Source organism: Mandrillus leucophaeus, unplaced genomic scaffold (assembly GCF_000951045.1).
Source record: "Mandrillus leucophaeus isolate KB7577 unplaced genomic scaffold, Mleu.le_1.0 Scaffold652, whole genome shotgun sequence".
Taxonomy (NCBI): domain Eukaryota; kingdom Metazoa; phylum Chordata; class Mammalia; order Primates; family Cercopithecidae; genus Mandrillus; species Mandrillus leucophaeus.
This window is the reverse complement of record NW_012107053.1, coordinates 629,694-643,405: the sequence shown is the minus strand read 5'-3', so window position 1 is coordinate 643,405 and position 13,712 is coordinate 629,694. Positions and strand designations below refer to the sequence as shown.

The following is a 13,712-nucleotide window of genomic DNA, read 5'->3' as shown; positions in this document are numbered from 1 at the left end:
AAAAAAAAAAAATACGTTTCTCAAAACAAATATTTTAATGTCAATTCAGGCAATTCCAGGACTCTCTACAACTCACAATTTATTAATCTGGTTATTTAAATCCTAGGGGAAATTAATTTCACTAAGTCATAGCATATTAGCATTGGGCATTAAAAAAACCCTACAATGAATAGTAATACTGATGATAGAAAATACAAATTTATTAAAAATAATACATCATTCTAAAAAAAAGATTATGTAGGAGAATATTTTTATTTGTAGGAAATGCATTACATCATTTGGTAGTGATGCGGCATCATGTTGGCATTTAAATTATAGTTCGGAAAAAAACATTTTTATGTAATGTTCTTCAAAGAATTCAAAGAATTTATTGCATTTAATGATCATATTGATCTATACTTTCTTAACTTTTTTTTTCCCTTGACTTCCTTTGGCTTCAGAAACACTGGTTGTCTTACCTGTTAGATTATTTTCTTCTCAAGGACCATTCTTAGTCACCTTATTCTTTTGTTGTGGGTACTAATTTGTAATGTTTTTTTCCTTGGCCTTCTCTTCTTTCCCCTTTAATAATTTCTTCTATTCCTTTCAACTCTAGGCATATCTATCCTAAATCTGCATCTTTATCCTAACTATTTCCTGATCTTTAGACCTACATTTTACTTGAAGTTAGCTTTTTTTAGTACTTCTTTTTCTGTCAATCTAGACCTTTGGTATATAACTCAGTACTGGGTTAACTTGATGGGCTCACTAATGCATACTCATATTTTGTGAAAAATGTGGGGTTTACTTTTCTTATCTCGAAAGATAGTAAAAGCTTCTGTAATGGAACAGAGGGTTATTAAGAAAATTTCAGAATAATTACTTCCTATACTGATCTAGGATCAGGGTCGCAAACTTATTTCCAAAATGAAAGACAAGTTTGATTACAGTAGAAGGTTGCATGTTATAAAAAGGTGAATTTTATCTTGATTTGAAACAAACTTTTAGGGATATTATCTGAGATAACATGAAGAAGTAAAAATATTATCTCATCTCCCAAATCTGTTTTGAAGGAAGAGGTTATGAGACAAGTTTTAACTGTATATATGAAAAAGGAGTTCATATTATAAAATTGTCTTAGTTCTAACATGAAATAAGAGTGAAAATATGAGTATTTTTAGTTGGCATATTTAAAATTAAACATTTTAAATTGATCAAGAATAGCAGGGATGGTGAAAAGGTATTCATTTTAATTCCATTCATTTAAAAATGTTGATAAATACCTTTCTTATTTAAGCATTTTTATTTTACAGCTGTATATATGTATATGTTGAAAATTAATGTTTTATATCCAACTCTCTACCAGAAAGTATGAGTCATTTCTGTACCAAAACACTTTTGGGTATCTCATTCGATTTTTTTGCAAATAACTCAAATAGCTCTCCCAAAATGCTTGGTTTTGGTGGGACATTACAGGTCCTTTATTTGTTGAGCTCTCTTCAAAAGTAATAATTCTTTCTATGAATGAATCTCTACTCAGTGCAAGAGATTACAGGTGGCCAAATGACTCTCTTCCTGAAGCTGAACTCAGATATAGTAAACATTGGCATTTAATTGGTGTTAATTTTAGTGTAATTCATTGTCTCTCTTATTTTAAAAAATGGTATTTTCTGAAACCAGTGTTACTTGGAAAACCTTGGCTAACTCGCAAGCTCCTGAGAAATATTATTGGATACCCCAATAGCCCTGACTTGACCACTGTGCAAGTTATGCATGTAACAAAATTGCACTTGTACCCCCTAAATTTATACAAACAAAAAATAGTGTATTGCCAAGAACATCTTAATAATTCAACAAAAACGCCTTCTTTAAAAAGTCCAAAAATACTTTAATTTTATAATTATTTATTGAGATCCTGCTGATTTTATAGGCTCACATTGTACTATGACAAGGATCCGAAAGAAATATATACCTTATAAAGGACTTTAATCCGTTTTGAGAAACAAAATACATTCACATGAAACAGCAAGAAAACCATGAAAAGATATAAATGTAGTGTCAGCTTAGTACATTAATATTCTTGTTGAATCAGACAGTCATCAGTAATCTTCCTATAGCACTGACATAATTTTTGGTTACTTAATGAGTCAGTATAAGTCTGGATTTATTTCATGTTTTCTATGCTTTATAATATTTGATTATAAAAGGCTTATTTTTCAGCACTGAAGTCAGCACATATTGTTGGATACATACTAATTGCTAGCACACTTATAGGCATTGGGGTTACATATGTAAGCAAAATAGAGTCTGTATACTGAAGCACCTTACCGCTTTGTGTGTACGTGTACGCTGGGTGATGATGCCAGGGAAGACACAGACAGTTAACATTTGAATATATAAATAAATAATTCCAGATATTTTTAAGTATTATGAAGGTAATAAAAATGTTGGGGTGGAAGTGCACTGACTACTGTTATCTGAGGAGCCAAGATTTTAGCTGAAGATTGAATAATGAGAAAGAATTAAGTAGGTAGGTAGATTTATAGTTTGGAGCTCAAGGAGAAGTCTAAGGTGATGATAGAAGTTTGAGAGTCACTATTATGAATATGATATTTAAAACCATGAGAGGCCAAGTGCAGTAGCTCACACCTGTAATCCCAACACTTTGGGAAGCTGAGGCAGGCGGATCACTTGAGGTCAGGAGTTCAAGACCAGCCTGGCCAACATGGTGAAACCCCATCTCATGTCTACTAAAACTACAAAAATTAGCTGGGCGTGGTGGCAGGCTCCTGTAATCCTAGCCACTTGAGAGGCTGAGGCAGGAGAATAGCTTGAACCCAGGAGGCAGAGGCTGCAGTGAGCCAAGATTGTGCCATTGCACTCCAACCTGGGTGACAGAGCAAGACACTGTCTCAAAAACAATCAACCAACCATGAGAGTGCTTAAGTTACATCAGTGAATATAACTGGAGAAGAGAGGCATATAGAGCCCTGGAACAGTTCAACGTTAAGAAGATGAAGAGGAGGAGGAGGCAGCAAAGGAACCTGAGAAGAAGCAGGTGGTGATTAGGAGGAAACCTAGGCAAATGTGGTATCTCAGCAGCCAGAAAAGAAAGTGTTTCACAAAAGGGAAAGCCAACAATGTCAAACACAGTCAAGACGTCAAATAAGATGGGAGTTGAGAGCTGACCTTTGTCTGCACTGAGGTGAGACTCATCAGTGACTTAGTAAGAGTTGTCTTTGGAGAAGTGAGGAAGAAAAGCCTTATCGACAGATAGAAGAGAATAGGTGGTAAAAAACCGAGGCAATAAGAATATGCAAATCTTTTGAAGGATTTGCTATGAATCAGAGGAGAATAGGGGATAAAATCCAATGTTTTGAAAAGATAGATAATATAGCACAGGTTTTTGTGCCAAAAACTCCAGTAGAAAAAGCAGTGATGCAGCATGGAGATGGAATAATTACAGGAGTGAAGCCTTTGAAAAGGTGAGATGGGATAGGATCCTGAGCAAAGAGGATGGCCTTAATAATGGTAGGAAAATTTCTTCTCTTATAACAGGAGGGAAGGCAGAAGTTATGGGGGAAAAAAAAAGATGCAGATGGGTTAGTGGAATTTATATTAGAATGATGAAGTAGTTTTTACCGTACTGCATCTACTTCTCTTGAAATTCAAGATTAGATTATCAACAAAGTGTGACAAAGGAACAGGTGTGCAAGAGTGAGGAGAAAGAAGATGTAAAATTGTCCTCTCTGAGAATAGTAAGTTAAATTTGCTAAGACATCGTAGTGGGTGGTAAACTTCACAAGAGAAGAGTGCCAGTTGGAAATTTGCAGCCATAAATAGTAAGTAAATCTTATCAACACTTTTTGTGATCTTTCTAAAACAATACTTTTGCCAATCAGTAGCAGTAGGCATCTCTATTACCTAGATAGTATTCTTGAAAAACCACTTTCTGCTCAAGGAAACAGGTTAGAAAAATGACTCATTTAAGGTCTGGGGCAGAAAACTTTCATAATAGACCTGACATTTGATCATAACAGAGCAAGGAAGCCATCAAAAACTTCTATAGTCATGTCAAAAGGACTCAGGGGACAGCATGAAGAGTCTTTCACTTGCTCAAGATGAAATAATATGAATATCAATAAGGAAAATAACTATAATGGATTGAAACACATCAAATATGTTTAAATCCATGAGTTCAAATTGATCAAAAAAAAAAAAAAAAAAAACCAACAACAAAACCATACACACAACAACAACTAAGTGGAAACTTCTGCAGAAATCTAGTTAACCAGCTTTTTAATTTAAAAACTGATAAAGAAAATCGAGCATTTTTTCTTTTTCTATATCAGCCATGTCCTTGGATACCCATAGATGTGGTGAAATTTCTTTTTAAAGGGGTGTTCCAGTAAATAAATAATGAATGATATAATTGGAACATCACCATTTTGTAATTCCAGATTAATTCATGAACTTAGACATTTAGCAAAATAAGCTACTAACATCACAAAAAGGAATACCAAATATGGTGTGCCTTCTGATAACATCAAACCATGAAATGTCTTGTCCAAAAAAATTGAACATGAATCTGATTATGCTTCTAGATTCAATTTTCTATTACCAATTTTCCAAGAATACAGAAGAAAGATTAACCTGTTAATCTATATGGTAGGGATTTAATTAGCCAAATCCATATTAAGGGAAACTCTACCAAATTAAACAATAGTGCCTACGGAAGGTTTATGATTTGGTGATATAAAACAATACATTAACTATAAAGGAAGTGATACCATAAAAGTGAGGATAGTGGTTACACTTAGAAAGGAAGAGTGGGAGAAAACATGTGGATAGGTTTTGGGTAGCTGGCAAGATTCTGTTTAAATGAATATTATGTAGAAAGGTGGTTGTCTTATAACAATTCGTTAAGCTGTATGTGGTTCTTTATATCTGAGTTATATTTAACAATACTAGAGCAAAACTTTTAAATGAGGATAAGGCATTTACATATTTTAAATTCTATTAATTTAATTTGTGAAGTTACTTGTTAAGCTTTTGTAGGAAATGGGAGGGACAAACAGTGTTAAAGACTTGAGAATAAATAACAGAGTTGCAAACGGCAACTAAGATCACAAATCAAAGAAATCAAGTGAGCTCTACATGAAAGAGCTGCTCAGCATTAGTCGGTCACTTCAGCCATCTCTAACACATGTTCTCATCTTCGTGTTGAAAATGGATTAAGTGGAATATACATTGAAAATGCCTGTTTACAGATGCTTCATGTTGCTTTTCAAAGTGCTTTTATGTATATTATATCATGACAGATTCTAAATGAATTTGTGAGTGGAACTGATAATGCTATCTAAATTCTCTGTACATAAAAATAGTGAATGTTTATTAATTTAAAAAATTTTAAAATATCTAAGAAAACAAACTTCCCTTTACTGTAGATGTCAATATATTATTTCAAGTAATTTTTCCCTTACTTATAAGAGTTCCTGCCCCTTATTTAAGGAAATAATGTTCACCAGTTTGATAAAAATTGAGATATATTAAATTGCTGTTTGAGAAAATGTTTAAGATATTCATGATAGTTTGACAGGCCTGAAGTAAATGTAAACTACTCCTTTTTTTTTTTTTTTTTTTTTCTGCCAGAGGTCTCTTTATTAGTATCCACGATCGAGGGCATATTGCTTCGGTTCTCAATGCATGGCCAGAAGATGTCATCAAGGTAAGTTATCATGTTTTTCCATTATGGCAAATTTTTTCTTTTTTCTGTCCCATAAACCGGTTTAAAACATACTGAGAATTCTCATGATAATAGGTAGCATTCATTAGCTTTTCTAGTGAATATCACCTAATTTATATCCCTTTGATTTTTACATAGTGGGTTAATTTTATTCTGATGCCATTTAGATACTAAGTTTTCCTATTATTTCTAATTTCTTAGTACCTCCATTCTAAGTAATGATAAATGTTGAATATGTGAGAGCATCTGAATTTCTTTAAGCAAACCCTTAAATTCTATCTGTTGTGTTTAATTATCCACTAGGAGGAATCCAAGTAGGCAAGAAAAAAAGTCTGTTAATTCATTTCTTTTATTATTATGACCTTAAGTAGCTCATTTGACTTCCCTCTGTAAGTGAGCTAATGAAAATAAAAGTAATAATAGTACCTGACATTTGGTAGCATTCCGAATGAGACTTTTTACATGGATTAGCTCTTATAATAATAATAATTGATTGAGGAAAGAAAGGCACAGATGGGTTACAAAGTAGCCTAAGATAGTGGTGGGAACTCCTTACAGGCCCCAGAGCTGGCCTCTGAGTCGCTGTTCTTAGACACAGGGCTATGTCATCTTCCTTGTCTAAGGGAGTTGAGAAGTGTTTGTTCTCCCTTTGGTTCCCGCTTTCCTTTCTGTTGAGTGCCTAGCAACTTTGTGGTATCTTTTAGTACCAGGATGGAATAAATCAATGCCTTTTGGTGGTACAAAGGCACTTCAGGTATAACTTCTGAATGTAAGTCCACTAATGATCTTTTTAAAATTATTTTAATTTTTTTTGAGACAAAGTCCCACTGTGTTGCTCAGTCTGGTCTTGAACTTCTGACCTCAAGCAGTCCTCCTGCCTGAGCTTCCCAAAGTATTGAAACTATAGGTGTGAGCTACCATGCCTGGGTGATCTTTCCTATTTGAGATATTGTGGCTATAATTGATTAATTTGGTTCTGTAGGGCTCATGCTAGGAAAACTTGTAAATTAAAGTGGTTTTTATTATTTCCAATGTCCTCAATTTTCTTTCTTTCCTTTTTTTTTTTTTTTTTTTTTTTTGCTTTCTCCACCTAAGTTGCTTCCTCAGCTTTTCTGCTATCAACAAGACCATGTTATCCAGATTCTGGTCTTAGAAACTACCCTAAGAAACATCTTAATTCTATAAAGCATAAATGTCTGGTCACCTAAGGATGTTTACTTTTAATCAGGATCTAAAGGAGATTTAAAGAATTAACAAGTTGGCTAGAAGTGGTGGCTCAGGCCTGTGATCCCAACACTTTGGGAGGCCGAGGTGGGTGGGAAGATTGCTTGAGCTCAGGAGTTTGAGACCAGCCTGGGCAACATAGTGAGACTCCATTTCTAGAAAAAATTTAAAAATTAGCTGGAATGGTGGTGCATGCCTGTAGTCTCAGTTACTTGGGAGGCTGAGGTAGGAGGATCACTTGAACCCAGGAGTTCGATTCTGCAATGGGCTATGATCACACCACTACACTCTAGCCTGGGCAACAGATTGAGACCCTGTCTCAGAAAAAAAAAACAAAAAACAAAAAAGAATTAACAAGTCAATATAGGAAATAGTTCTGCAGTAGAGAGTTCTAGTCAATATCCCTGTAATCGTAACAGCTAGGCAGAAAGCTATCACACCATGTTTCTTGTTTTTCCAACTAGCTGATCTCTACATCTTTAACTTTATTCATAGGCTACTTTTATCCTTTGGACTCTTAATATTGGGCCCTTACTGATGTTCTTATCCCTAACTATGCCCTCTTTTATTTAAAAGTCTTAGTGTGGTGCCTGGTACATAGTAGGTACTTAGTAAATGGCAGCTATTGACTGTAAAAGAATGCTGAAGATAGATAAGTACATCTTATATGGTCTCTCACTATATACTTGAAAGTACCCATGAAATAAAGTCAATTATTAGGCAAAATATAATCAAACTATGTGGTATTATAAGTGCCTTATTTATTCATTCTGAGGATATTATTATTTAGAGAAGGCTGGAATAGTTAAGAAAACTTTTATAGCAAAGTCAGAACTTAAATCCAACCTTTGATAGTTAGAAAGGGAAAAACATACTATTCTAAGAAGGGAACAGATGAATGTAGGTATCAAGTTCAGTAAGAGAATGGGGTGTTTTTAGACAATAAGAAAATTCACTGGCCTGACTAAAGCTGAATTAATATTGGAATATAGTGGAATTAAGATTGTTTAAGGGGTAATCAAATTATAAAAGGTTTTGAAATTCAGAAAAAGATTTAGATTTGGACAAATAGAATGTCATATTTAACAAGGAAATCACTTTGTATTAGTAATATTTGAACAAGGTTCACTGGAAACAGATTTTAGAGTAGTTTCAGGAAAGCAGGAAAAGATGCAAAGCTTCTGCATTTAGGTAGGCTACAAGAGGATGGGCCTTGGGAAATTAAATGAAGGGATGAAGACAGGACACATGGAGAGTATCTTTGTGTGTTCAGCAGAAATCTGCATATTTCATACAGAAGTTTCTATTCAGGTAATGCCTAGATAATAATTTGTATAGTGTGGTGAAGATTTAATTTCTGAGAAATGGACATCACTGATAGAATTGTAGTTGTCTTACTGACATTAATCCTGCAGTTGTGACTTAATGATTGTATAGAAAACATCCAACTGCTTCATTTTTCTGAAGCAGGAGATAAAGTAGGTTAAAAAAAAAAGCAAGAGAATATTAATTTAGTGATAAACTACTTAAGTGACAAAACTTTTTTTCTTCGAGAGAATTGTTTTACTGTTAAAATCTACTCTTTTATATGGAAGTATTTATGAATTAATGCCATAAATGTACATTTGTAATAAAGCATAAATATCAAATGTCTCAAAACATATTTTAAAAACTTCTCAAACTACTACACATATAAATGTTCATGTATATGTATATAATTAAATAATATAAATAACTCTGAGAGAAGAACTTAGGGAATAAAAGTTATGAAGAAATAAGAAATAATGAACTTTTTTTTTTTCTTTTTGAGACAGTTTCACTCTTTTTGCCTAGGCTGGAATGCAATGGTGCAATCTCTGCTCACTGCAACCTCTGCCTTGCAGGTTCAAGCAATTCTTCTGCCTCAGCCTCCCAAGTAGCTGGGAGGCTACTCACCACCACACCCGGCTAATTTTTGTATTTTTAGTAGAAACGGGGTTTCACCATGTTGGTCAGGCTGGTCTTGAACTCCTGACCTCAGGTGATCCGCCTGCCTCAGCCTCCCAAAGTGTGCTGGGGTTACAAGCGTGAGCTACTGCAAGTGGACTGCTTTTTTTTTTTTTTTTTTCATATTCAAGACATATATTTAGTTTAACATAGATGAGCTATCAAAAATAAGTGAAAAGGTATGCCACTTGAAATTCCTTTTTAAGAATTTTGAAACCGAATAACACCTCTCTGTGTTTAAGCACTTTCGATGAAATTTGGAAAGCATTTTATAAATTATTATTCAGGTCATAACTAAGCTAAGCTAAATGACTAAGCTAACTAAGCTAAATGACAATATTACTTTTCTTATAAAACATATCATTAAAAATATTTGTAAGTATAGGCAGGCCAAATGGACTTTACCTATGTAAAGATCACATTCATAAAAGTTATATATTATCAATGATATGTAAAAGTACCTCTATTTGTGGTAATGCAATAAATAAAACTGTTAAATACACTTTAGAAGTATTAGGACTTTGAAAATTTGGCCTTAATTTAATTTAAAAAACAAAGTTATAGTTCTCTGCAGTATTTATCTTTTTTACCTTAAATCAGGGCTAAGTTAACTCAGTAGTATCGGATTGCTTCCTCCAAAAGAGCATCACATATTGATCCATTGCTATTTGACATGAAAAATCTTCCAAAGACAAATGTATAGAATATGCAAAAATGATTTTCACCTACCTCCCAAATGTATTTGCTTTTAAGATAGTTTTGCAAGAGCTGAATAATATAGGTGAACAGGAAATTAAATAAAATATCTTAGAAATATATTTTAAAATATATTCTGCAATGTGGTATGGTGAAAAGAGCACTGTACTAGGAATTAACATATGTGGGTTTCTGGTTCTTTGACATTAACCAAGTAAATCACCTTAGCAAAATTATTTCAGTTCTCTGATTTTTCAGTTTCCTAATTTATAAAATAAGAGGAATAGATGGAATATACTTTAGATTTCTCTTTACTTCTAAAATGCTATGACTTTATAATTAGCTCTGATGAAATAATAGTAATAATAGTTATAAATTTTTAAGAATTTGTAATGTACCAGGTACTGTGGTAAGTTCTTTATATATCATGATTTCATTTTATGTAATCATAGTTTTATTCAATTTACTAATATTTGTTGATTGTTTACTGTGTGCCAAATGCCGTACTAGGTGCTGATGTACAGTGGTAAGCAAAAAGACCCAGTTCCCAATTTTATACAGCTACTCAGAAAAGTACATTTATTACTCCCAATTTACCAATAAGAAACAGAAGCTTAAAATTCACCCAAGGCCAAATAACTGACATTTTCCCACATTTCTCTGAATATGATGAGTGTAGCAGTTTGTAGACTAATAAATTGTGTTTCATAAGATTGGTTTTGTTTAAATTCATATAATTGACATGAATCAGAAAGATATTCAATAATGATATCAGATTGGTTTTGTTTAAATTCATATAATTGACATGATCACAAAGATGTTCAATAATGATATCAAATTACATCGAATTAAAATCTCCACATGATTAAAGTATATGCTTCATAAATATTCAAGTTAATTAGAAATAAACTAAGCAGGCTGGGCGCGGTGGTGACACATGCCTATAATCCCAGCACTCTGGGAGACTGGGACGGGTGGATCACGAGGTCAGGAGTTTGAGACCAGCCTGGCCAACACAGTGAAACCCTGTCTCTACTGCAAATACAAAAATTAGCTGGGCATGGTGGTGAGTGCCTGTAATGCCAGCTACTCGGGAGGCTGAGACAGGAGAATTGCCTGAACCTGGGCGGCAGAGGTTGCAGTGAGCTGAGATCGCGCCACTCCTCTCCAGCCTGGGCGACAGAGCAAGACTCTGTCTTGGAAAAAAGAAAAAGAAAAAGAAAAAGAAAGAAGGAGGGAGGGAGGGAGGGAGGAAGCAGACAAAATTCATTAAATCTAGTGGAAAATGTTCAGGTAAGAGAAGTAGCAGACTGTACTGGACATGTTTCAAAGATATCAAGTGATTATAGGAGTTAAGGAGAATGGGTCAGATTGTTGTAAAAATAGGAGGATAGTACCAGGATGCATAAACTAAAGATCAGAGCATTTAGGGCAGAGGTGTAACCTCCTCAATCTCTTCAGTAACTATGCAGTAATTTACTAAGGACACTCTTGCTCAAAACCACCTTCTTTTGGTTCCTGGTGTGAGCTCTTATTTCCTTATGCTTTACCTACTTGCTCCTCTTGATTGAAAACTTAAGTTATTTGGTATGTTTGAATCTTTATGTGCACACATGCCCTTCTTTTTTCAATAACCTAATTAAGCATATTTATAAATCAAGTTCATTTCTTCACCTTATTCTTCCACAATTACAATTTATAAAATCTTTTTCATATATATTCAATTTATGTTTTTTTAACAGCTTAATATTTCACTAGTAGTTACTTCAGAAGTAGAGTCAGAAATTGTGTCTCAGGATTTGTGAAAACCTGTTAATAGGTAATTTTTCTTTTTCTTCTAGGCCATTGTGGTGACTGATGGAGAGCGTATTCTTGGCTTGGGAGACCTTGGCTGTAATGGCATGGGCATCCCTGTGGGTAAATTGGCTCTATATACAGCTTGCGGAGGGATGAATCCTCAAAAATGTCTGCCTGTCATTCTGGATGTGGGAACCGAAAATGAGGTAATTTATTTACGTCTGTAAGGCAGCTATGTACCTTTAAAAATGGCAAAAATCCTTGCATTTTGAACTTATTCCAGGAACTTCATAAAATTCATTCTTTTTTGTCTGGTTCTCTCTCTCTCTCCCCAAATCTCCCTTTAGTATTATTAAAAAAATTACTTCTCCTGTTCTCCTTTTCCCATCTTTATAATGTGATTAATCTTTTATCTGCTTCCCTAGTGCCTTACGTTGCTTTCATATGTATTTTCACCGTTATTCTATAGAGTATATGTTTTACTTTAAGACAATAGTTTTAAAAATTATTTTTTATTATATAGGAACTAATCCCATGGGATTTATTAAATTAATCAGTCTGAAGTATTCTTGTTTTAAAAACTATATTGAACCTAAAGTAGATCATTTGGAGTTTAACTTTTCTCATTCATGACTTTATATTTTAGAATCTTAAAGTCATATGTTAAGTACTACTTTTTTGCTCATCCTTTACTGCTAATATTTAGGATTAGTTAGCTAACTAGATACTAGAAGTTAAATGTAGAATTCTCTGAAATAGAAATGAAAGATAATAGTCAGTTAAGGATGAACATTTAAAAAGTTATTTACAAATTTCAGACCTAGGTCCCAGGCAGATATATCATCAAATAAGACCATAACACAAATACGTACATGCATTATGTTTATTTTCTTTGTCTCCTTCTAAAACAATTGAAGTTAAAACTTTTGATCTGTAAGTAATGTGAAATATATTTTTGCATGAACAAAAATATATTTACAATAGTGACTTAAACAGTTATGTTTTTTAACATACACATAAAAAGTTATAATATTTAACTTGATCTGTGCATGGATGCTCACTTAACCTTTATCAAAGGATACATTTTGATAAAAATACATTGCTTATCTGGCATTTTCTTTTCTGATACCAATAGAAATGGCTTAGAAATTATCAAAGCTGGCTTCTTGACCTCTTTAAACAATTGTCCTAAAATTGTGTGTATACATTGAACATTAACATTTCGTCTTTAAGCCAGGAGAGGTGATGTGTACCTACAGTCCTAGCTACTCAGGAGGCTGGAAGGTAGGAGGATTGCTTGAACTCAGGAGGTTCAGGATGCAGTGAGCCATGATCATGCAATTGGACTACAGCCTGGGCTACAGAGTGAGAGCCTGCTCTAAAAAATTTAAATTAAAATAAAATAAATATATTTCTACTTTATTTTTAAAATATATTTTAAAAATTGTTCTGTGATAAGTTGCATTGACATAAAATAGTTAATTTCTTATTTTTGATTTTTTTTGTTTGTTTTTTGTTTTTTAAGAAGGAGTCTCACTCTGTCACCCAGGCTGGAGTGCAGTGGCGTGATCTCCACTTACTGCAACCTCCGCCTCCCAGGTTCAAGCGATTCTCCTGCCTCAGCCTCCCAAGTAGCTGGGACTACACGCACGTGCCACCATTCTTGGCTAATTTTTTCTAGTTTTAGTAGAGAGGGGGTTTCACCGTGTTAGCCAGGATGGTCTCGATCTCCCGACCTCCTGATCCATCCACCTCACCGTCCCAAAGTGCTGGGATTACAGGCATGAGCCACTGCACCCGACCTATTTGTTTTTATTTTCTTTAAGACAGGATCTCACTGCCGTTGCCTAGGCTAGAGTGCACTATCATGATCATGGTTCACTGCAGCATCAATCTCCTATGTTCAGGTGATTCTGCCACCTCAGCCTCCCAAGTAGCTAGGACTACAGGTACATGCCACCACAACTGGGTAATTTTTTGTTTACATTGAAATCAAATTTTAAAAATCACAAAAATAGGTAATACATCTTAAAAATTCTGTGGAGAAATGAGGAGGAATATATAATGACAAAACAGACGTGCAAAAATGTTAGAATTTGGCTTTCTTTTTTTTTTTTTTTTTTGTAAGAGATAGGATGTTGCACTGCCACCCAGGCTATAATGCAGTGGCAATATCATAGCTCATTGCAGCCTTAAACTCCTGAGCCCAAGTGGTCCTCCTGCCTCAGCCTTTCAAGTAGCTTAGATTTCAGGTGTGCACCACCACACCCAGCTAATTTTTTTA

The 13,712-nt window shown here is 34.1% G+C and overlaps 1 protein-coding gene across 3 annotated transcripts in view; it reads left to right on the top strand.

Moving 5' to 3' along the window:
- ME1 (malic enzyme 1, NADP(+)-dependent, cytosolic) overlaps positions 1-13,712 on the top strand; it is a 226,114-nt gene that overhangs the window by 88,173 nt on the left and 124,229 nt on the right. For all 3 annotated transcript variants that reach the window (XM_012001196.1, XM_012001195.1, XM_012001197.1), the window contains 2 exons: positions 5,632-5,707; positions 11,473-11,634. In XM_012001196.1, the coding sequence (XP_011856586.1) occupies positions 5,632-5,707; positions 11,473-11,634 (238 nt within the window). The remainder of the gene's footprint in view (positions 1-5,631; positions 5,708-11,472; positions 11,635-13,712) is intronic.